This window comes from Nesoenas mayeri (assembly GCF_963082525.1).
Source record: "Nesoenas mayeri genome assembly, chromosome: 5".
In the NCBI taxonomy this organism is placed as follows: domain Eukaryota; kingdom Metazoa; phylum Chordata; class Aves; order Columbiformes; family Columbidae; genus Nesoenas; species Nesoenas mayeri.
The window spans coordinates 22,782,484-22,808,529 of NC_137548.1; the positions used below are offsets into that span (position 1 = coordinate 22,782,484).

Below are 26,046 nucleotides of genomic sequence, written 5' to 3' on the forward strand. Positions count from 1 at the left end.
CAGAAATGTCCCTATCCGTATAGCATACAGTCATATGTCTCAACTGTTTCTCACTCAAATCTTGTTTGTCCTCTGAGTTTCACTGCCTTGCAGAAATGTTATTATAAATGTTAAACCAAAATGAAGTTATAGACACTTTCAATGCTAACATCATCGCCACCAGGTATTTTCAGTAATATTATTTTCTCATCTGTCTTTGTCTTGGATGTATGTCCAAGACTATATCCCATATTTGGGATCTTCACAAATTGAAAAGCACATCATTTGTTCTGTGCATAGATTGTATATCTTTAAAGCACTTAATTTTCCCAGCTGTTTTAGTCTAACTGTGCTCTAAAACACTTCTGGCAGTACTCAGACTGCATAACTGCAGATGATACCTTAGTGTACGCTACAAACAGAAGAAATTTTTGGTGTTATCATGTTTGTCTGTACTTCCCAATAAGCGATGTGTAAATCTAAATCCTACTGAAATTCCACTGGATTTTGTGTCATTTTCAGACTACAAACTTTATATTCCACACAAGCTTTATATGCATTTTGAAAAGGGGAAGCTTTAGTTACTTGCATATGAAAATGAGTAACACAAATAGCACAGACACTTCTAATACAGTAAGAACAATAATTCCCTATCCTGATTCTTGCTATTTTGCATTAGATGCTTTACTTTCACTTTTCATCATGCTTGGTATTTCCACAATGAGCCAGAACCATTCTCTGCTGAGTACACATGCAGACTAAAAAGTACTTTTTGGACCCAAGAAGACTACAATTCAAGCATAAAACAATATATCACACATAGATAGAGAAAAATTGATAATATGTAACAAAAAAACAAAAAAAAAAAGTGACTATACTGATCGGCTTGATAAGCAACTGCCTTAGACCATCATCAGCCTAAACTCTGACAACTTTTTGGTGTGCATCATGATGAAAGGAGAGTTTAAGTGGGACTGGAAGAACAGTCTGCTGTTGCCTGGTGGATGGTATCAGGAAGCAGAAAGATTCCTATGATCAAGTTTAAGAAGTGAGAAAAATAAATGCTTGAATCGTGCTGATCAGAATGGGAAAAGAGGCTAAACTTTGACAGGCCTTGAAAGTGAAGAAAAATTGTTTATTTCTGAGCAGAGAAAGAGAAAAGAAAGCTGGAGCAAAGTAATAACTAACCGTATTCGTACTGCTCATAGCCTTAGGTAGCTATATTTTACGTTCCCCAAAGAACAAACTTGTTCTATTAGATTTTTCCACCACTTAGATCTCAAATTGTAAGCAGGCTTGACAATGGCGATGTTGAACACAAGCAAGATAAAATAACCATTAGGTATCTGAAAACCACGGCTGGAGATACTGTCCAAATGGAAAAAGACAATTTCTTCTCACTTTCACCGCACAAATAACGCAACTTAAGCTGACAGAATCAAATTTTACCAAAAGTAAGGAAGAAAGGGAAGCCATCTGTGCTGCAACAGCAATAAAAGAGCCTGATATTGAAATGCAGAAAGTTGTAATGGAGGTACATATTGACCTTTATCTTTCCTTCAGTGGGTAGCATGAAGTGTCAAAGAGTTATTGCTTTAATATCAGCTGAGATGAGGCCATTTGTTGTGGTGCATGTGTATCCAGGAAATCACTGCTCTAACCATGTTTTTAGAAGCTCTTTGACACTTTATTAAATCTTCCTGATGCTCTTTCAGCACACAGTGGTCTCTACAGGCTGAGTGAACTGCCATGTGGGTTAGGCAGGAAGCTTTCTGAAGAGTAAGCCAGGGTCATTTCCAGCTTGACCCAGCCTACAAAGGTCCAGTGCTACTCTCTGTTACATTCCTATAGTTAAATATAGTTCTTCTGCCTTTATAAATTACAGAAAATCTCCAATAAACTATCAAGAGCAGGATCAGGACCACAGACTTCATTCTTCTGGAGATGTAATTGTACAAAGATTTTTCTCTAGAACAAGCTGCTGAGGAGAAGGAACCATAATTCTTTCAAAGTTTATGAAAAACATTGACCAAACCTGAAGTAATTTCCTTTCATTTAGCTGAGCCTTTATAAATCATCTGTTGGGTGTTTGAGGCTAATAACTCAACTAATCCCAATCCTGATGCCAACTGGATCTACAGAATACCAAAGGGGACTATGTTAAACCTTGGCTTGGAATTAATTACTGTAAGAGATGTAAATTCTACTGCAGCCAGAGGTACCTCACAGAACCACAGAATGGTTGTGGTTGGAAGGGACTTCTGGAGATCATCTGGTCCAACCTCCCTGCTCAAGCAGGTTGCCCAGGATCATGGGCAGATGGTTTTTGAATATTTACAAGGATAGGCATTCCACAACCTTTCCGAACAACCGTGCCTGTGCTTAGTTACCTTCACAGTAAAGAGGTTTTTCCTGATGTTTAGAGGAAACCTCCTGTGTTTCAGTTGATGTTCATTGTCTTTGGTCCCATCACTGGGCATCACTGTTTTCCATACACCCTCCCTTCAGTTATTTGTACACATTGATAAGTTCTCCCATGAACCTTCTCTTCTCCAGGCTGAAAAGTCCCAGTGCTCTCTGCATTTTCTCACAGGAGAGATGGTCCAGTCTCTTAACCATCTTAAAGGCCCTTTGCTGGACTTACTCCAGTAGCTCCACCTCTCTTTTGTACTGCAGAGCCCAGAACTGGACACAATACTCCAAGTGTGGCCTAACCTCCTACACAATTAAGAGAACTATTTTTGTGTTTTCTTATCCTACATGACCAGGACTAAATTAAAAAGAAAAAGAATAGTCATATATATGTATAAACACAACCAATAATGGATTAAACCTTCTGGAGCAGTTAGGAAGCAAGCATGCAACTTGCATGATTACAGATTTCAAAGTCCTTGATTTCATTAAGGTCTTCTGTCCCATGCAGCAGAAATTGTTTCAGGGAAGGAGATGGAATAATTTCATTTTTTTATCCAACTAGACAACAATACACATTTATCTGGAGTTTTAATAAAGGCACATTCTGATTAATAATCACTCATCAGTGTCTCAGCCAGTATATGCTGGTGTCAAGGAAAGCATATTGATTTCTACAGGATAAGGTTCTGATGTAAATAAAGATTTTAAAACCAGTGTTTCATCCTAGTTGATAGTGGTTCCAAACCCACTGCATTTTTAGGACTGAAAATACAACATTGGCACAATTAAATCAGAACATCTGAAATTCATTTTTTTGTAGGAATGATTTTTACCAAGGATGTTGGAACTGCTCTATGTTGGAACAACTGCAGTTTGCAAGAAACTAATTTTGATAGTGTTTCTTGAAAATTTTCTACAGGAAGGCCTTAAAAGGGAAATGAAAAATGGCTCTACCTGGAAGCAATGCTTCATTGCTTTTCTCCCCATTATGAACTTCACTGTTGCAGCAGTACATACTGTCATAATAATAAATAACCATACAACCACCCCCCATTAAGCTTTGTAACTCTCTTAGGAATACATTTCTTCACATATGAAACTGCAGAAACATAGTTAAAATCATGTTCTCATTCACACTGGGGCAATCTTACGTACATAAATGGGGTTGAACTAAAACAGAAGCAAAACCTGTCCCATTTTCATGTACATGTGTCATAATAATTCATCCAGTTGTTTGTTCACCAACACAAGAGGACAACATTTTGTGTTAATTTACACTATACAATATTATTAAAATAAAGAATTATAGGAAGCATGATTCAGAAAACACAGCTCCTGTGAGTTTAGAAAGGAGCAGCAAAACAAAGAACCCAATGAAATGCAGAGGACTAATTGACTCACCTGGATGCTGGGTGGCGAACGATTTTTTCGGGTTGTAGTGGTGGCCATTGTAGTTGTGGTTTCCATGACTGTAGTAGACATTTCCGGTGGCACAGAGGTTGTAGGTGTTGTTCCCAAGATGGAAGGGACTTCTCCAACAAGTCGGACACTGCCATTGATTTTAATGTTGGGGTTGTTCTCTGCTGCCATATTCAGCACTTTCAAGCCATTGTAATAGAGACCGGAGAGCTGGCCTTGGAAGAGACGTCCTCTATCCTTCCCTCCTATGGCTATTTGCGCCTGGGTGTTGAAGATCGTTAACTGTCGTCCTAGTGAAGGGGGGTGAATAACATTATTGCCAGACATTTCCTTCAATTTTGCATCTTACATTGAGTCCTGGCCAGAAATGACGGACAACAAAGAAGAAGATTCATTCTTAGTAGTGTTTATAATGGCTGCAGAAATACTGTGGAAATGTACTGCCTAAAGCTCCTTAATAAGAAAGATTAGCCTGAAAGCAAGGACAGCTAAAACTGAGCCTCATACTTCAACATCCACTCACACATCAAAACTCTGGAGGACCTTTGACTCAGTCAGAACTATGTACCCATTCTTTTAGAATTGGACCCATTTAAAATTACAAATAAGGCTTCAATATGTGGCTATTTTTCTACTATCAATTCAGATTGCACTACCTGTCAAGCTTTAGCCCATAAATAAACCTTCTATTTTGCCTGGTTAAAGGATGGAATTAACTCATAAAGCCACTTTTCATAATGCAAAGGTTTAAAGGGTGGCTTGAGGACAGTAAAATATCAGAAAAAAAATGATGGTGATGTCAGGACTGGGTAGGAACGCTACGACAGGATCAATCATGATCTTTCACCTGTAAATTTTGTGTTGTGAAGGCTCACAAATCTAAAACCAAAAAACACCAAATGCAAACATTTGTGATGTCTCTGAAAGAGCAAAGTTTTTGCAATAGTGAGGATAACATTGTGCTTCAGACAGTTAAGCCGCAGAATGCCTTACATGTGACTCCCCTCTTACAGACAGTGAAATTCAAATGTAGGCAGGCTAAGTGGTTTACTCAAGGTTCTGCCTTGAGTATTAAGAGTGGTCTAATATCCTATGTTATGAAAAATATATTTATAAAAAAATAGATCTAGTAACAATTGCCAATTCACCTAGTTTTTCAGGACACTTAAATCACATTCAGCCTGGACTGGCTAAATATTGCTTATGTCCCAGGCTGCACTAGGTTGACTATGTTAAGAAATAAATTGTTTCATCAATGCAAAGGCGATGCCTATAATTTCACTGTTCCTCAGAAGATCAGGGGCATGCCACCTGGGGTCTGTTGAAGTAACAGAAAACCAGACTGGGCAGAACTCAGAAAGGTTATCAATGCAGCATCAAGTCAATCATTATTCAAATATCTGCTGTGTTTTCCCATTTTTATGAAGTCTGCACCACATGTTCCCATCCCCTTCCCACTCCCCAGTTCTCACTCACCACTTCATCTCTCTAGTCCACCCTGATGAGAGCTGCAAAATGCCACCATGTAGCAAAGCACAGCCTATAACCCATGGCTCATTCCTTCACAGCAAGTGCTTAGAGTAGATCAAAATGTGAGGGGGAGCTCACCAATTTTGGTGGTCGTCGTGACGGGTCTCGAAGTCAAGTGGTGATGCGGTGTTGCATCATCTTATGGTGACAGGATGGACCACGGGGAAGAGAATGGGGACAAGAGAAGAAATGTATCTGAAAGGAGTTCCTGTCCCCAAAGAGGGCCCTAGCTAACTAAGCAAAAATGTATGGAGAGGTGTTAACATATGGACATGTGGAGATGGGCTGCGCACTCCTTGTGCTCCTCATCCACAGATTTGTAAATGAAACACTAGGACTTGATCAGGGTGGAGTAACTGCATTGATGAAGAAATGAGAAATAAAAATGGAGGGCATCCTTCCCTGGAAAGTGTTGAAACACCTGATGCAACATTCTGCATCTCAGGAGGTTTTAAACTTACCAGAGGCCACATATGTGTATTAAAACATCAACAAACATGCACTGAAGCCACACATCCTCAGCATGTAAAAATAGAGCCTTTCTTCTTGTCTATGAAGAAAATATGATCCAATAAAAATATCTGTCAAAATATTCAGCTGTCTCAGCCCATCTGCTCTCTGAGCCAGAGGAAAAGGGACTGTACACTGTAGAAGGCCAAACTATTGCCATATACCACATCCCCAGAGTTTGCTTTTCTTCTCTGTCCTGCTGTGCTTTGGATTTTTTAATGGATATTTTCCCTTTTCCTCATACATTCCCTATCTCTAGGACTATATTTCTCTCCATACTGTCTCTGCCTCTCCATACCCAAACATTTCACTTGCTACTGCTCCTTTCTTCCCACTTTCACTCGCGATAGAGTGCCAAAAGGTAGAGGTGAGATGAATAAATAACAGGGAGTCTGAGATGTTATCCCAGAAAACAAAGGGAAGATACTGACCATTCAAAGCTTTCAATTTCCATTCCTTTCTCCTCTTGAATCAGTGCTGTATCGTTTTTCATGTTTTACCAAAGGGAAAAGGGGTAAGCGATGATGAGGAATGAGAATTTTTGCTGTTCCAGCTGGGAGAGCTCCCCAAGCCAGGATAGGAAAGGGGTTCTCTCACTTTTATCACTCTTCTCAGGATGTCATCTATTCTAATTCAAGCTCATAGCACAGCTTTAGACATGCCTATCATACCTCTTGCTTTACTTTCAAGGATGAGAAGTTAGTATATTAAGGCTGAAAAATAGATCGTTTATCTATTTCTGGGCCTTCCTCCACATCTTCTAATGCTAAAAGAAATTGTATTCCAAGGAGGTGGCCTCACTTCAGTAAAAAAAAGAACCTTCATTGTGTGTTTTGAGGTCTTCCTTGTTTGTTAAGTGGTCTTCCTGTCTAGGATTCATGCACTGCACCATAGAGTCAACGCTGGAGACAGAACTGGTACTAGAACTGTGTTTGCTAAAAGAAGAATCACTTGTTGGAGTCACCTACAACCTGTCATTCCTCATTCTTCATTCTACAATGGTGTAAACGTTCATGAATAAAGACAACAGGGAAATGCATATGGAATGAGAGAAACTATTGAGAGAATATACATATAATCTGCCACCATAGGTCTCTTCTAATTATTCTTTTGATGACATGTTTCTGAAGCCCTTATTTCCCCTAAGTAAAAATTTTTTGGCCACTGAATTTTACTGAGGAACTGTTTACTTTAGTAAATTCTACTAGGTGTGTAAGGTTTGAAGACTTCCAGTCCTTCTCTTCCACAGAGAACTCTTCCTACTGCTCTTTTAGTGTCATACTGGAGAAAAATGATGAGCATATTTTAAGTTTCTGAGGTGTTTTGTAAATATTCCTAACAGTTCAAGCTCTGGTTTCTTTGTTTGCTCTCTCATTGACTTCTTCATTTGGAAAACTGAATACCAACGAAAAATATCACAGAGAAATCTTAGTGAAGTGGAACTTTTCTGTAACACTAGGAGAAATTTTGGGGCCTTATTTTGCAAATCCTAATTCATGCTAATAGCTCTTCCTTCAAAAGTATAGTCACTCACATCAATGAGACTTCACATGTAAGTGAGATTTGAAGAATTAGGGACTTCCAGGATCAGTTCTTTTGATGAGATGCTGTGGTCTTTATTAGCTCATCCAATTGCAGAATAGGTAACATCTGTGCCTTAGCAGACACCACATATTCTGCTAAGGAAATCTGCTGGGTTTATGACTTCTTAAGTTGAACAATTTAGGAATAATACTTCTTTTTACTCACATATATAATCTCAGTGAAGTTAATAGTGTTCAATGTCTTGCTTATTACTCACATAATTCAAGACTGTAAACCCGGTCCTCTCTTAAAAATATTTTAAATCTGTTTATAAAATAAAATTTAAAAAAAGAAGAAAAAAAAAAAAGTACTGTTGCCACTTCAGAAACGTGTGTTATATTTGTTTTCCAAAAATGAACTATTTCATTATTATGAATAACGTAGCAGTGGTACCAAAGGGAGACCAAATCTACAGCAGTCAAAAATATTGATCGGAAACAGTTTCATCTTACCTCATTCAAGCCAAGAACCCATATGGGCAAGACAGCTATTATGTGTTCTGTCTCTTTGATTAATCTTTCTATTCCTCCATCCATCAGTTCATCTTCTACCATTTTGATAGCAAGCTACCCTCTCACTCATCATCTTTATAAAGTCTTCTGAAAGGAGCCTTCCATGTTACATTAGTTGTTGGACGGATGACCAGGTGGATGAGCAGGTTGGTGAACAGCTATGTAAATTATTCATTCTTATTATTTTTTAATTTGAGTGGTACCTAAGTTGCTGAAAATGTCTGTCTACTTTGGAATGAAGGAACAAAGCTATATTGTCTCAGATGTTCCACTGCATGATGTCATTTCCTAACACAAAGTGTAAAGACTGTATTTCCTTTCACTTTAGTGAAAACACAGCTCTGCCCTTCTAGCCTAACACCACCCAGTGCTTGGCAAATGTTTGAATGCTCAAATATTGTCTTTTTTAGACCCTACTGCATGTGTGGTTGTCTTTTACAAAGCAGCAATATCCACAAAAGGTAGACTTCAGTTCAAAATTTCAGGATGGCTTACAAATGCAAGTGCCTTGGCATGCTTATAAGCTCAAACTTGGAGAAGCAGTGACAAAGGGAAAAAAAAGAGTTGGTGGAAAATCAAAAAGGAAAAAAAAAATCAAACTAAAACCACAAAAGAAAACAAAGGTGGGTTTCTCAAGCACATGAGTTGCATCAAGGCATTAGACATGCATCTATTTTAACAAAATTGAGGAAATCATTGTCTTTAGTGTTAAAAGGACTTTAGCAATTCAAACTTACCATTATCCTCTTTTTAGTGTTCAGATTTATTTATTTATTTTAGTTTGATCTTGTAAATTAACAGGGCAACCCACTGAGACTCAATTAGCATTTTCTATATACCTTTACCTTAAAATTTATTGACAAGTTAGCTGAGTAAACTGTTCTGTAAAACCCTGGTGGTCAAAAAATATTTCTGTTTTAGTTACATAAATATTTTTGTCTTTCTGTTACAGCTACTTTAGCTTTAGTTATAAATAATACACCATTGTAGACCAAACCTGAAAAGTAGGCAACACTGTCAGCTCTCATTGAAGTCAACAGGAACTGAGTGTGAACTTTGCAGAATCAGACCCTTCAAATAAAAATATTTCAACTATAGTTAGCCACATCCTTTGTGACCTTAATTAATACTGGCTAAATCAGTTTGTTAATGCATCTAAGGTTAGAATTTTTAAAAATAAAATAAACTGTATTTTTCCAATCCTACAAAACACTGTCTTTCCCTCTTGGAAAATTTGGTGACAACCATAGTCTAAGTCAGCACAGAAAATGCAAGGACTGAGTTCGAAGGTTGCCCTCTTTTAACAGCAGTGCTAACTTAAAAGGAAACAGGAGAAGATCATGTCCTGCTTTTTCTAGGCTTCAAGGCAAGGAGTTAGTTACAGTGAGGTGTTTTGGTTTGTTTTTTTTTTTCAATACCACATTTAGTAGAGAGGAAGAAAATCTTCCTGACTTATGTTCCACTGTATTACCAAGAGCCCAGTCTAAACCCTGCTGAAAGCAGTAAGATTATTCTGTTACTTTCAACAGACTTTGGAATGGGCTCTACATCCCAGATTTTTTTTTTTCCCATCCAAATTCCTGATAAAAGAACATTACTGTACTGACACAAGTCCCATTCCAACAGACCACTGAGATCATGCAGAACTCTCACTCAAGCCAGCTGGACTTATGCATTTCAACAAGTGTTTTGCTGAACTGAGGCCAATTACTCCAAGCAAACCCACAAGATTAGGTAGCACTGCCTGAGATTAAATTAGGGAAGAATTTGACCCATAACTTAGGCAAATGTATCACTTGAGTGTTCAAACTGTACTCCAGGCAGAGCAGAAAAGCGACAGAACAGTCATCTTTCTCTGTCTCTCTCACTGTAGTTTAACGAAAATGTTAAAAAATGTTTTCTTTGCAACATTAAAAAAAAAAAAAATCATTTAATTATCTTAATAAGATTAGGAAACACATAGGCATAGTGGCTAATCAGACTAATGAGAAAAATGAAACTTACAGAATGTGGTTTAACAAGTAGCTTTGAAAATTTTTAAAGAAAACTTTGATAATAAAGATATAAATGTAGTATAAAAATAAATCAAAACAGGAAAATCATGCAGTGGTTAATTTGCCATAATACATGTTGTTGCTCTTCACTAATGTTTGGTTTTTGGTTTTGTTTGGTTTTAGTTTTTTTAGAAAACTTCTCCTGAATTTTCGCTTGTTTGTTTGTCATTACTATGATAGCAAGCTTAGAATTTAGTCCCTTTAACTGCATTTTAATAGCAATGTATTATAGCATGATTTATCAACATATGGCAGGTGGAAGCTGACACAAATTATAATGAAAATTAAAACACTCATTTATGCAGCAGGCGATTATCATTTAAGAGACATTTATTTGCAGGCTTTAAAAATGAGGGTTTAGAATCAAATGGATTTAAAATGAAAGTTTTAATGACTGTTACCTTTTTCCTGCAGCCACTCCTCTACGGGCCGGTTATATTTGAAGGGGATTTTCTGTTTTACCATTTGGAACCGTTCACTATCAGTGTTGCCTTTAAAGTTTAAAAAAAAGCTTAAAAACAATCTGAAAAGTCAATGAAATAGGTAAAACATCCTAGATTTTTTTAATGACCTTATTTAGCTATAAATAAAGAAGTGAAATTGTGTCTACATATATATATATTTCAAAAGAGAGATATTTATCTTTAGTAAGGTGGAGAATAGTTATACATGCAATTGTCTGAGGTTCTGGAAGGTCAAAGAAGTTAAATCCTAGGAAAAAGGTATCTCAGATTCTCCTCAAAGTACTGGTTTATCCAGATGGGTAAAAGGTATGTGCAATTTGTTTGAGACAAGAGACCTTGAGTAAACTCAGTGACATGAGTTAAAACATTTTGATCAGAATCTAAGATCTGATTACACAGAGACACAGCACAATATATCAGTCACACAACCAAAGAGATAGTTGTATTTTGATAAACCTTCTTGCTGTAGTAAAAGACACATGTTAGGACTAGAAACCCAGTAAAAAAAAAAAGAATGGAAGAAATCATAAGAAATTGATGCTGAAAGGATGTAATAGAACGAGTTTAAAAACCCTAAGAGTGGGAAGATGGACAGAAAAAAAGGGAAGTAAAAATTAAAAAGAGGAAGAGATGTTAATTAACGATATGCAAAGTTTTATGTTCAGTTACCAAAGACTTGGGCCTGTTGCCAGAAGAAAAAGCAGTCCAGAAACTAATTTAAATGAAAGCAGAAATAGTTACCCAAGATGCAAATTCTGTCAAATGTAGTTCCATTGTTCCATGTTGATGGATGATAGAATTATCCAGTAAAGTGCATTTTGGAGGAAGGCCCTTATCAGTTGCACAATACAGAATGAAACAGGATTCATATAAAATCTTTGTCGGAATTCCCTGGCTACTGAAAAAATTGTACAGGTCAGATGGGTTGGGCCAAACTCTGGTAGAAAGGAGCAGCTCAGTTTGGCTGTGGTAGGAGTGGCAGTAAACAAGTCCATCATTCTCTCTTTTATTTTTCTTCATCTACAATAACTTTCTGACTCATCCTAGTTTTCGCCTCGTATTATTTCTATAAAAACTCTTCAGTCAGGCATAAAAAGAGTCCATCTTTTACAAACTTCATTATAATATTGTAAAAACTAGAGTAAGCTCCCAGTTTACTGAAGTAACACTACCATTAATAGAAGTTCGGTAGATCAGTAGTGCTCCAATACATGTTTTGAATAAACGACAGTCCAAGAGTCAGCAAGTGCTCTGCACAATTTTATTTTTAAATCCCACATAAATAACCTAATGTGGCTTCATATTTATTTGACTTTCTGAAGCAGATGCTGAAATCTTTTTTCAACTTAAACAGACATCAAGGATAAAAATATATATGACTGACAGCTGCCAAGGTGCTCCACCCAGTCAACAGCAGCCACTTTCATACTGCAAGTAATATGGCTGGTAAATCGCATGTTCTCAATAATCCTTACTGCATAGCTGTTGCTTGGAAGGCTGCCAGTCTGTATGAGGTACCTGCTGAGCACAGCTGTCCTCTCCAGCATCATCTTGTTACTGCTGACTTTCTGGAACAGGTGAGAGGTACTATGGAGACACACCAATTATAATCCCACAAGAATTTACCTATATTAAAGCACTCAGGAGGTGTTTCAATGGGGCTTAAAGACCTATACTTCTCTGTGAACTCCTAAATATCTCTGTCAACACCAACTTGAACACTTACAGAGAGTCTGGTACTACTTCTGTATTGCACATTATACATAAAGATATGGTTTCAGTAGAAATCAAGCTTATTCCCCACTTTATAGAGTATATTCTGAGTAAAGACTTCTTGTTAGATGACAGTGCATGGAAATATTAATGTTGATGGGCAAGAACATTTTCTCTAGGGCCAAAGAAATTCTATAACACACTTCACTCGGAACAAAAGATTCCACTAGCTCCACTTGGTATGTACATAAGCAACCTCTTACTCGAGGCAACGAGATCTTTATCAGAATAAAGAAAAATCCACAGTTCAGAGGAACACAAGAGTCAGCCAGTGGCTGGCAAAAAGTCTTCTTCCTCTATATGGAGTGCTGACTGTAGAAAGGAAAGAATGTAGTAGATTGAAATTTCTTATAAGTAGGGCATCTCACAACAACAGACCCACAAGACTAGGGTGAAAAGGAAGTAGGACAATGAACAAAGACGTGACAAATAAAAATGGGTTTCTTATAATACAGACCTAGACCTTCAAGAAATCCAGAAATGACAACTATTCCCCACCACATCTTTAAAGACTTCTTTTTTAAAAAATCAGGTTTAATTTAATTTTATTATTATTATTATGAGGCAGATATATTCAGCAAGATTAAAATATGTATAAAAATCATACATTTAAAAGCTGTGAAAAATTGAAGGACATTAGAAAATTCAAATAGGTTTAAATTGCAACATTAGTACCTGATCTATTATTTTTTGTTTTGATTTTAAATTTTATTTCAGACATTAGTAAGAATGATTTTTAAAAACTGGTTCATGAGATTGTGTTCACTGATATACCCAGTTACAACTTTGAGTTAAAGAACAAGGTTTCCATTGTCAAGTGCTTGGGACAGTCAGCAAATATCAATAAAACCATACAATCATTAAATTAATATTGACTTTGAGTTGTGCTTTAAAACAATAAACACAGCATTTGATATGAAAGTTCAAAAAGGAAATATCATGGTTTGCAACACGAAGTAACGTAAGTTAAACATGAAGTAAGCTCATTGGACCTTTGACAGCTGAGCCATGATGTGTTTAAGGGGGATTCTTGTCCATTTTCATACATAGAAATTTTCAGTAAAAATCCTTTTGTGACCTCAGTGCAATGCCTTTCTAGAACTGAACAATATACATGTTCAAACAACCCCTTCATACAAATAATCTAGAACCCCCCTCTTTTCTCTTTGAGTCCAGTACTGATTCAAGGCTGTACTTCAGAAATGAATACACAGGATTAAAAAAGCGATTTAAATTTATTGTAGAAAACACATTTAATCCCATAGTTCTTTTGCATTCAGAAGCAATATGGAACTCAAAGGTCTGCAGGATATAATTTTTTATAGTAAAATTATGTTGATTAATTTTGCTACTTGTGATTTACTATATATTTTTCCTCCCATAGATTCTAGCTGCTTAAATGATACAAGTACCAATAGGAACTGCTCATTTAAAAGAACCTTTTTCCTTCCTCTACATAACGAATTCCTGTTCCTGTATTTCAGTGGAGTGACATGGATTTGACAGATGGACCAACTGGTGGATAACAAATTGGCTGGAGGGTTGCACTCCAAGAGCTGCAGTCAATAGCTCCATGTCCAAGTGGAGACCAGTCATGAGTAGCATTCCTCAGGGGTCAGTATTAGGACTGGTGCTTTTTAATATCTTTGTCGGCGACATGAACATGAGCACACCCTCGGCAAGTTTGCCAGTGACATCAAGCTGAGTGGTGTCACTGAAGGGAAGAGGAACCTTGATGGGCTTGAGAGGTGGCCCATGCAAAACTCAAGGAGTTCAAAAATGCCAAGTGCAAGATCCTGCACATGTGTTAGAACAATTCCAAACACAAATGCAGGCTAAGTAGGTAATGAATTGAGAGTAGCCCTGAGGAGAAGGACTTGGAGGTGTTGGTTGATGAGAAGCTCAGTATGACCTGGCAACGTGCACTTAAAGCCCAGAAAGCCAACCATATCCTGGGCTATATCAAACAGAACATGGCCAGCAGGTCAAGGGAGGTGATTCTGCCCCTCTACTGCACTCTCACAAGACTCCACCCAGAGTACTGTGTCCAATTCTGGAGCCCTCAGTACAGGAAAAAGACAAATCTGTTGGAGGAAGTTCAGAGGAGGGCCATGAAGAGAATCAGTGGGCTGAAGCACCTCTCCTATGAAGACAGGCTCATAGAATTGGGGTTGTTTAGCCTGAAGAAGGTCTAAGGAGACCTTATAGCAGCCTTTCAGTATATAGTAGTGACAGGACAAGGACTAATGGCTTTAAGTGGAAAGAGGGTAGATTTAAGTTAGATATTAGGAAGAAATTCTTCACTATGAGGGTGGTGAGGCACTGGAACAGGTTGCCCAGAGAAGTTTCAAATGCCCCACCCCTGGAAGTGTTCATGGCCAAGGCTAGATGGGGCTTTGAGCAACCTGGTCTGCTAGAAAGTGTCTCTGCCCATGGCAGAGACTGTAACAAGGTGATCTTTAAGGTCCAACCCAAACCATTCTGTGATTCCGTAACTTATGATCTGCTTCATGATTTAGCTGCTTCTAAAGAACTTCATTCCTTCAGCTATTTTTTCTCCTTTCTCATTCAAAATTCTGAAGCACAGCCAACTCTGGCTCTGCGAGGACTGGGATAAAATGAGCCTTTTATTCCATTTAGTACTCATATGTGCACATAACAGAAATCCTACTGCATCTTCTAAGTACCACATAGACCTCAGTTTTCCAACAAACTGATAAGCACCTAGGCTTTTATGACTTAAGCATTCAAATAGTAACATTTTGAAATCTTCTGAATCCCTGAATATTTTTTAAGCTGAATATTCAAAATATTTCTAATACAACAGACACTGGAGAAGAATCTGGTGGAAGAATTCTATTTTTTTGTTTGTCCCTCTTTCCCCCAAGGAAACATGGCACCTAAATCATAAAAAGCAGAGCCTGATGGTTGCCAGGCTTCTGTCTTTTTTTTTTTTTTTTTTCTGGAGACCTCTGTATCCCTGCTTCATGGACTGTACAGATAAATAGATCAAATTAACTTCTAAGTTTAGCACTTTTTAATCTTCAATTTAGATCAAATTATAATGGGAAAAAAAAAATCAACAGAATTTCCTTGTGCTAAGCGCTATTAGCAATTCCCACAGGAAATGCTTTTGATACAGTACAGCAGTCCAGAGGGAGAGAGTTTAAATTTACTCATAAGTAAGCAGAATTTTCTTCCAAACCCCTACAATCTTGGAAGATGTTTTGCTTTTCCACTCATAGTTTCTTTAAGAAAACAAACAATCTTTATTGCATTAAGCTTATTTCTAAACCAAAATAGATTCTTAAGCCAAAGAAAGTTAAAGAGCAACTGAAGCTCTGAAAAATGTTGCTTCTTGGCCTAGATACCAATCATAACGATTTACTGCCTCTTTATTGTGAAAGAGAAAACCCGAAATGTTCCAGCAAATTGTACTGGGCAGAAAGAAAGTATTAGCTTCCAGGTGGAATATTAATCCAACCTGATGTGTTCTCAAGCCTGTGAAGATGCTAAAAAAGAATACCATAAGAAAACATTAATCTGTCCTAAATTATTGCCTAAGGCTCTTTTATGAAGAGACACTACAGCAGCAGCATTTTCTTCATTGCTTTTAAGCTTTAAAAAGAATGAGACATTTTATCTAATGAGCAGTTACTAAATGAAAACTAATATGGTGATATTAATGATTTAAGAAAACGTTTTGAGGTCGGTGCTCATGGTTTAAACTGATTTTCTCTTTCGCTTAATGTATATGGAATTCCAGCAGGAGGGCTCATAAGTAGCTAGTGTTTGATAGCTCAGTTCACCCAGCAGACTTTAATGCCAGATCCCTTCGAGTTTTTATGGATGCCCACAGTCTCACTAAGATTTACGTACAATTAATTGACATCAATATGGGAGGGGTGCAGACTGCAAAGTCAACCTTTGAGGGCTAAATCCTCTGCTGACATAAACTGACTCAGTTCAATTCAGCCCCAAAACTCTTCTAGAGCTGATGCTGTGTGTCCTGGAAAAGGAGGCTCACATGCATCATGGAGAAGCTACCATTTTCCCTAATAGCTAATAAAGGGCATAGACACTGCAATCCACAAAATTTTCAATAGTGTTTTTGTAACTGGGACATAATCAACCTCATTAACCACTTCTGTTTTCAGGCAGCTGCACTTTAAAACTCACAGTATACTAAATTGTCCATTTTCACATTTCATTAATTGCATATTTTGTTCTGAATAGTATGAAGTACAACTATAATTTGTTCACATTTTCACATCTTGTATTCATCAAGGAAACTGAGACAGGCCTATTAGTAAAGTTCATTTTTAACACTAGATCCTTCCCTCTTCCATACTCAGGAAGGAACACTACAAGTTGCTTTAGCATCAGACCTGTTTGTGGATGGCTGTTCATTTTGTTGCATTACTGTAAGGTCACATTGTGGTTTATGTTATATAACACAGGGAATGTTTGCATTAAAATCAATCTCTACTTGCAGTAGTTTTTATAAAACACTTGAAAAAAATCTGAACTTGAAACCACAGATCTGGTTTGTACAGAAATGAAACAGGATGGCCATGCAATGAAACAAAATAATTATAAGGCAGATGATCCAGAATCTTTCTTTCTAACTACCACAAACTGCCCCCCTACAAATTCTTGCAAAGCTTCAGTTTTGGGGTGCTATGTAGGATTAATTCAAATTTTGATTTATTTATTTTATTTGCTGGGACTGAAGAATAGCCAAGTATTGACATTGTTTATCTTCACTTCAGCTTTTGGATATTATGCTTTTCCCTCTGCCTTCACCGTTCAATAAAGTTGCATCTTTTGCTATTGAATTCTCATTTTATTTCTTGTCCTCATTTTCCCCTTAGTCCTGCATGCCCTTGACTTATCTTCAGTTCCCTCTGATCACATTGTTTGCTGAGAGCCACACCTTTCCTTCCATTCATCTCACCATGGACTGGAGATAAAAGCTGACCTTCACACTGCAATGGTCCTCAGCTCACTGCCCTCATGACAAAAGACAATGAAGTCTTGGTAAAATAAGTACTAAAAATAGGAGAGAAAATTATCAAGCAAGACCACAACAGCAAAACTTACTCAGGCAACTGGAGTTGTTTCTAAGTTTCTACTGCCTCAATCAAAAGCTTTACATTGCTGCCACTCTCTATTTTATCTTTTTTAGCCTAAAAAATGCAGGGTCCTGTGCTGGTTTTGGCTGAGGTAGAGTTAATTTTCTTCATAGTAGCCAATATGGGGCTATATTTTGGATTTGTGTTGGAAAGACAAATTTTAGTTTTAGTTTTAGTTACTGCTGAGCAGGGCTTAGACAGAGCCAAGGCCTTTTCAGCTTTTCACAACACCCCACCAGTGAGTAGGCAGGGGGTGCACAAGAAGTCAGGATGGGGAACAGCTAGGACAGTTGACAGATCAAGGGGATATTCCATATTATATGACATCACTGATGAATATATAAAGCTAGAGGAGGAAGAAGGAAGAGGGAAGATATTCAGAGTAATGGTATTTGTCTTCCCGACAACATGTTATGTGTGATGGAGCCTGGCTGTCTTAGGGGTGGCTGAAGACCCGCCTGCCCATGCAGGGTTGTGAATGAATCACCTGGTTTGCTTTGCTTGCATGTGTGGCTTTTGCTTTACTCCTTAAACTCAACCCCACATGTTTCCTCATGCTTCTGATTTTCTCCCCCATCCCACTGCGGGGGAATGAGTGAGCAGCTGCGTGGTACTTAGTTGCTGTCTGGGGATAAACCATGGCAGGTCGTACTCAAAGCAAAGAAGCATTCAGTCCAAAATCATTGGGAAATTCAAAGGCAAACTAGGAGATTAGAGTTTCTATGTCTGTCCACAGGTACAGCTAACATGGGCCACTGTGATACTAATAAGACTAAAGAAGACTTTGAGAAGTCACCTAATTCACCCCTCTGCCCCAAGACAAGATCAGTAACATTTCAACCTCCCTTCGATTAATCTTTCAATCCTGTCTTGAATGACTGAGAAAACTAGTGCTTTGCCCCAATAATCTAACACAGAAGCACAATAGTCGCAAAACAAAATGAACACTCAGGCTAGCAAAGGTGGAATAAAGTTAATCAACCTTTTTCAAGGGTGCAAAAGGAAAAAAAAAAATCCTTTGTACAAAATTTTATTCAGGTCTTATTTCATATGAGCAGATTATACTGAACCATTTCAGCCCTATAGAAGCCAAGGCCATGGATATAGGAAAAAAGCAGCCTGTGTTAGTTATCTTTTGATTTATGTTGGAAAAGTGAACTAATGTGTAGCATAGAGAAAGCAGTTACCAGTTCAACCTTTCTAGAGATATGAAACAATGTGGGTGTCTACATTACCAGATCTTTAAGATGTTTTGTAAGTAATGCGCAAATTATTGTTTTTTCACTGACCAGGTCCAAATTAAGGCCCGCATCAGGTGGTCAAGGCTAAAGTGACTATTAAAGAACAAGTGAAACTACATATTGATATTTCTATTTTAAACAAGAACAAATTTCATTTTGCAGGAAGAGATATGAAACACAGACCAGAATAAAATTCACTGCTACTGTCCCCAATCCAACTTCTTTGATTCCTTTGAGAAAGGTCAGTACCTGATTTATATATCCCAGTGGTGACAAGCAGCAATAATGAAATTACAAAAGCACTTTATTTGCACTGACACTTTAAATTCTATTAACTCTCATTTATCTAGGGGTTGCCTATCGGTTTTGTGGATTATGCAAAGTCAGGGCAGAGAAACATTGGATCTAGTTTACATGTGTTGAGTTATGCACTGGAGCTACAAGAGTGTCGCTATTTTGCTTTCAGGACCACTGTGAGACTAAAACCAGAACAAATGCCTTTGCATGGTGCATGATCTGAGGTAAGAAAATTTGAGGCCTTACACCTACAGTGGCTACTTATCACACCCCTGCAAGCAAAGGCACTCAGGCAGGCAGCTAGCTTAGGTCTGACACAGCCAGCATGGAGGTAGGTCTAGAAAGGTCACCAGTTCCTCCAGAACACTTGGGGCTCAGTGCACTGTGCTCCCCATTCCAGAAGGGCTCCCCTTTATGTTTATCAGGCATTACATCAAAACCAAGACTCCTTGTTGAAAGGTACCAGCAGGTACTCTGCTCAGTTCGCACAGGACTTGCAGTCTCTGCCTTGGTGCTGGTGGTGATGGAGCTGGTTTTGCTTCACCAGAAACCTTCAGATGTTTCTGGATTTCATTTCCCTGTGCAGGTATTATCAGGGAGATATAACATATAGAGAAAGCATGTACAGTCCTTTCTAATGAATACAGTGCTGAGTATAGGGAGGCTGCTCAGTAACATTAATGAGAGTACTGTCTATAGAGCATTTAGTCAAATGTCAGCAATAAGGACTGCTAACCAGTTACAAATAACAGAAAGGTGAAAACCCTATGAAAGGGGGCAAGTTCTCTAGGGCAAGTTCCAGGAAATAACTAAAAGCAAATAAGAAACTGACGAAAGAAGTAGTTCATTAAGAAGCATTTCCTAATAGATTACATATTAGAAAGTGCTACAGTCTCCTTAGAGAAATACTTGAATTATTTAAACTTCTACTTGATAAAGTGGTGGTAGATATCAGTTGATTACAGAATGGAATAAATGAGACCAAACACGCCTTTCCTATCTCTAATTGCTACAAATCAGTGATCTTTGCCTCCTCTTGAAATCAATTCTTCTGTTTGCATCAGCTTAGAGAAAGTAAAAGTGAATTCCAAGACTCTGTAGTGACCCAACAGGCCTTCTCAAAGACATTACTGAATAACAGTTCGTCAGAAGCCAGGTAGATCTGTGGAAAAAGGAACTTGTAGTTTCTGTAGATACATTTTTCCTACTCCAACCTTTTAAATCAATGTCTTTCTTGGAAGTGACCTGAGTTTCAGAAATTGCTAAGGAGATACTAAGTAGCAAAGAGGTAAAATACCACTCAGTCTGCACATGACAGACTGTTATGCAGAGTGAATCTCACAAACTGTGAATTTGTGCAAGTCCGACACCAGAGTTTTCAGTCACCACAGTGCTCAAGGTACTCAGTAAACAGCAAAGATGTAAGTTCACTGACCCAGAAAGGTTTTCATACTCAATGAACTGTAGAATATTTTCTATTTAAGTTTGCTAAGATAAAGCAAATTGGGACTTTATCTCCACTTTACTGATTGGGAAACTCGGCAACAGAGTGGTAAAAGTATTGCCCAAGATCAAAGGGAATGGCATCTATAAAGTGAAGGCTGGGATTCAGGAACTTCTGGCTCCAGTTCCATGGCTGGCCCCTTTCATTTCTGACCATCCTTTCACATAGTTGCTCTGCTTCAGTCCACAACACCAGATTTCAACGACTTTGTGCTTTCCAGGGTCCTTTAGTGAGCAGGGAGAAAGCTGATGTGGATGCAGAAACCCCTTCTGTCAATGCATGTCAGCTGTGTCAACCTGGGATTACAGCTGTCACTGTTCTTTCTGCAGGCAATAAGATCAGAAAAGCACAAAGTTGCTGTTAAAGCCTCTAATCCCTCAGGTCAGACGTTTGTTTGCTCACTCTTACTGTGTGTGCCTGTGTGTGTGTATGAGAGAGAGACAGAGAGGGAAAGAAGAAAGAGAATATATTACAACAATTCTGACCAGGAAAACTGAAACAGAACAAAGCCAGGAGAGAAACATAACTATATTAACGTCTGGGAATACACTGCACTGTGCTGTCTAGCAGGATTCTTATTTTCCAGCAATCTTATTTAGCCTGACTCCCATCTGAGGAATATTTCTCCATCTTTCTTTGCCCTACATTATGCAGCTACATTTTATGTATCATCAGATGACTGAACCAATAGTAACTCATCTTACTCCAGCAAAGGAGAAATTTATCAGAAAATTTTGGTGATACTGTTTATGCTTGGTACCTGGACATTCATACTGTCATGGACCAGTGGCCACAAACACTCGAGAACAGCTCATAATATTTGAGCATTCATGCAGTTAGGGTAAGCACGCTTACGTGAGCACCTGTAAGATTTAGCCTGGAATTTTTAGCAAGATCAAGCTATCACAAGGTACCTACATCTCTTAATATGTAAGTACTATTCATGGAAAACAGCATGGTGATGATTTCAGGAAGAAGCATCCTGGATGTCAAAGAGATACAAGGAAAAAACCCACGTCTTGGATCCCTATGTGCATGCAATACACCTATTTTGCACCACAGTATTTCAGGGACAGGGACTCAAAGGCCTGTAGTAGGTATAAGAATGTAATCCAAATATTTAGGGAAATCCTTCAGCCTAGGGTCCCTACATTAGATACCAGAAGGGTGAGAAAAATGAGTCAGTGCCCTATGGATACCATATCTTGGCATACTTTAAGTCACCGTTCTGACACAGAGCAAGCCTAGAGCTGGGAAATCATAAAGCTCATCTCTTCATGAGTTGCACAACATGCCATTGTCAAAGGTTGACATGACTTTTCACAAGCATTCACTCTGTGTTGCAAGAATCCAGATCATAAACAGAAAAAGAATCAGAGTAACAGAAAAAAATTACAGATGCCACTAAATCACCTAGGTTTTGTTTTCTCTTGGTTTAAATTTAGCTGAGCAATATGGTCTCAATACAGCAGAGTAACTTCTATCAAATTCCAGCTGGAGAGGGAGTAGGAGTATTTCCACATGATCATGTCTCCCTGAATAAATTAATAAGGGAAATAAAAAAGCATTTGCTTCCCAACAGAGTCATACAACTGTAATAACAGTACACATGATACAAACACATACAGCTTGTGTGACCTCATGTTTAGGTCACAAACTAAGCATAATAGTAGGACGATTTTTTTCAGAAGGACATCTTTTGGGGCATAGTTCTGTTATTGCCATGGTGGGTTACTGTAATTCTCTGAAGCATCAGACACTTGGCTGCTCTCCAGCTCAAGAACCTAATTAGATGAACAAACAGGCTCTGAAAAGGCAGAATAGAAACCATCCCAAATACAGAACCATGGGACAGAAGTGTCATTTTGACCATTAAAGCAAATTTTCTTCTGATGTATTTGCTATTTGTCTGTAGATTTGACATATTTGACATCTAGTCTGATTCAGGAAGATGTAAGAGTGATGCTACACTAATTCAACTAACAGCATACAGCAATATAATACATATCTCTGTTCTTTTGGACAGCACTGACAAAAAGTTTTCTTCAAATGATTAGTACTTTCTGATAGTATTTTCTTTATCCAGGTTATAGGAAAGATAAAATATTTTGGCTAACTTACAACTGGTATAGCCTCTGTAGCATGTATTTGCATGTTAGAACAACTTTTTATGTGACTGTTACATAGCATTAATAGAGACTGCTACATAAGAATGCTTCTTATTCCTTCTCCCCTCTTTCCCACAGCTCAAGGACTATCTGTGGGATCCTAGGTAGGAATCATACAGTCATGGCTACTTTTCATGGCTATTCTATGTGTATCCTTCCTTAGGTAAACTCATTCTTTCAATCCTATTGCTGTTAAATAATACTTTACTGTTTGTTCTGCCTATTTACCTTACATGCCTTCATAAAAAACCCAGGCATTTCTTAAAGCCAAACTGACACAAATGCTGGTGCTTTATAGACTACAACTCACATGGACTTCAGGTATTTGGAGAAGGTAAGACTGTAACTCACACAGACTGACTGAAAACAGCATGTCCTAAAAGCCTGGATCTGTTTTGAAAAATGAAACTTTGACAGGAAGGATGAGTACTGGAAGTCACAACACAGCACTTTTTTTCTTTTTCTCTCTGTCTCTCCTCTATCCTCAAAGACAGAATTTGGAAGACAGATGAGGCCCATTGAACTTTCATGCAACTGCCTGGGGATAGGGCCAAAGTGGAAACAATCCCCAACATCATACATCCCATGGGAAACCAAACCACAAAGTATATAGAAGTTAAACTGTGAGTACAGTGGCAACATTTCAGCTTTTTTTTATTGTGTCAGATCCTATCCCATCATCCAGTATGGATGCACATGCATTAACATGCATTAACTTGGGTCGTTTTGCATGTATTCCAAAGTATTTTTGCTTGTTGGTGACGTGTAGGTTTATATCTCAATGGATAGAGGGGACCAAAACTGAATGTTCATATCATGTAGCCATATTTATCTGTTTTCCAACTTTACAAATATATTATAGATGTTATGGCTCTGCAGTGACAAGCTACAATCAACTCTTGATTTCATCAACTTGTCATGCTTTAATCATCCCTCTTGGCAGATCTTTCAACATATGTCACAGTACTGCCTTCAAAATGTGCTTCTCCAATGCTGTTTTATTAACCCTGTCTTTTTATATGTTTTAGGCTCATTATGAAATGCAGTAAATCTGTCAAAGGCACTTTACATACCGTCTCCAATTCATGCTGATAGGAAGCATCTGAGAGCTCATTTAAGCCCCACAAAATGAGTACAATATGAAAAATCAAAACCCACAAACAAGTACATGACAAGAACCCTGGGGATCACATTCAGCCCACAGGGCTAATCAAAATTCAATGCTCTTGTTCCTAACTCATTACCCACTCACAAGGGCATTTAGATAGGAAAATATTAAGACCACAGTGGGATCTGGCAGTAGGACAAAAAATTCCCTTGAGCTCACACATTAAGCAACTGGACTTACTAATGACTCCACGTAGTCAAGAAAAAGATCCATGTGTCTCTTCGTGGGGGCAACTGGATTCAGGCAAGCTTCTTACCATTACTTTGTTTTCAGAAGGAAGGTTTCAGCAGTGACATGGAAATCATAAGAGCCCAGAGTCTGAAGGAGGGAAGGGATTGCTCAAGGGGCACAAGAAGGCAGAAACCAGATTTGGGAGGTGTGCTGGTTTTGGCTGAGGTAGAGTTAATTTTCTTCATAGTAGGTGGTATGGGGCTATGTTTTGGATTTGTGCTGAAAACAGTGTTGATAACACAGGGATGTTTAAGTTATTGCTGAGTAATACTTACACAGAGTCAAGATCTTTCTGTTTTTCATACCACCACACCAGTGAGTAGGCTGGGGTTGCACAAGAAGTTGGAAGGGGGAACAGCTAGGACAGTTGAACTCAATGGACCAAAGGGATAATTCGCATCATATGACATTATGGTCAGTATGCAAAGCTGGAGGAAGAAGAAGGAAGGGGAAGAAGTTTGGAATGAAGGTGTTTGTCTTCCCAAGTAACCATTACACATGATGGAGCCCTGCTGTCCTGGAGATGGCTGAACACCTGCCTGCTGATGTGAAGTAGTGAATGAATTCCTTGTTTTGCTTTGCTTGCATGCGTGGCTTTTGCTTCACTTATTAAACTGTCTTTATCTCAACCCACAAGTTTTCTCTAGTTTAAATCTTCTAATTTTCTCTCCCATCCCACCAGAGGAGAGTGAATGAGTGGCTATGTGGTGCTTAGTTGCCAGCTGGGGATAAACCACAACAGGGGAGTTGGAGAATGAAAGAAAAGGGAATAAGGAGATACCAAAATCACTCTGGAAAAGACAGAGGGAATTTGGAGGAGGAGGAGCCAGGCTCTGCAAAGCACAGAAAACTAGTTTTATCCTCTAATAAGGCTCGGCTACCAAACATTTGGAAATCACTGAAGTTGTACAACATGAGCTGTGTAGAGGTACTGTGTAGGGTTAAGTACAAACTTAGAAAGGAAGAACTTATTGCAATGACTCAGACATCCAAATTAGTTCTGCTTTTGAGTTTTCCTTGTCAATGATTCTGCCTTACTGAGATCATGAGAACTAATAATCACAATATTGCATATTATTTACAATATCGGAGCAGATGTCAGATGAAGAAAGGTTATGTAGTCTTCTCTTAAATCCTCCAGTGATGCTACTATTAGATCATCCAAACTTATCTTCTCCTTCTTGGCTAATGCTTTATAAATTAAATAAAGCCAAATTGGGAGAGGTCATATCCCATTAGGCCAATCGATAACAGACAAGCTTTTAGAAACACAAGATCTTAAAAATTACAGAGGGAGAAAATTAAAATGTCACTGACAAAAAAATCAAGAAATAAGGCTGCTTTTTTCAACTGTATTGGACTGACTCATAAAGACTATATGTTTTCAGAAATCCTGCCTTGGTTATAATTAAAGGCTATTACAGGTATAACACACTTTTCCTCTGTAATTAAGGCACTCCTGTTTCCTAGAAAATTAGTGTTAACTCTGTTTCACAAACAGGATGGTTAAATTACCCTCGTTCATATGGTCGCTGGGTGGTAAAACACACAGCACAGAAAAGGTGGCTTAGTCCCCTGCTTTACTCTTGGGAAATTTACTGTCTCCCCACATTCAGGACAGAGCCAGTGAGATGAACCCAAGCCAGCATATACAAAGAACCTGGATGCAACCTTGTGAGACCTCCTGTTTCAAGGACGAGATGGGACTAATATATAAAAATCAGCAGTCATGGCTGGAAGTTGTTTTCTACAGCTCCCCTCTATGCTTTACATCAGAAAAATCCCTGCAAAATTTTGTCTTTAACAACTACAACAATCACTGCATTATCTGAGGAAATTCCTCATCATAACAAGCTTTTGTGTGTTTTCTGTAATTCCTTTACAAATAACCTTGAGCCTTGTGTATGTCCTCTTAATATCTCAGGAGAGGATCTCACTTTCTCCTCCTCTCTTCCTCTCCTGCCTGACTTACCCCCCATCCTCCCCCCAATTATCTCTTGCTGTCTTCTGGGTGGTTATGTTTAATCTCAGGATTAGGCAGAAGCCTGCAGTTTGCCTTGAA

General features: G+C 38.2%; 1 protein-coding gene across 4 annotated transcripts in view; it reads right to left on the bottom strand.

Moving 5' to 3' along the window:
* Positions 1 to 26,046, bottom strand: part of NRXN3 (neurexin 3) — a gene marked incomplete at both ends in the record, with an annotated part of 967,932 nt that overhangs the window by 101,983 nt on the left and 839,903 nt on the right. For 3 of the 4 annotated variants that reach the window (XM_080345009.1, XM_080345010.1, XM_080345008.1), the window contains one exon: positions 3,796 to 4,103. In XM_080345009.1, the coding sequence (XP_080201135.1) occupies positions 3,796 to 4,103 (308 nt within the window). Of the gene's footprint in view, positions 1 to 3,795; positions 4,104 to 10,404; positions 10,495 to 26,046 lie in introns of all 4 variants that reach the window. The other variant, XM_080345007.1, reaches the window with a different exon arrangement.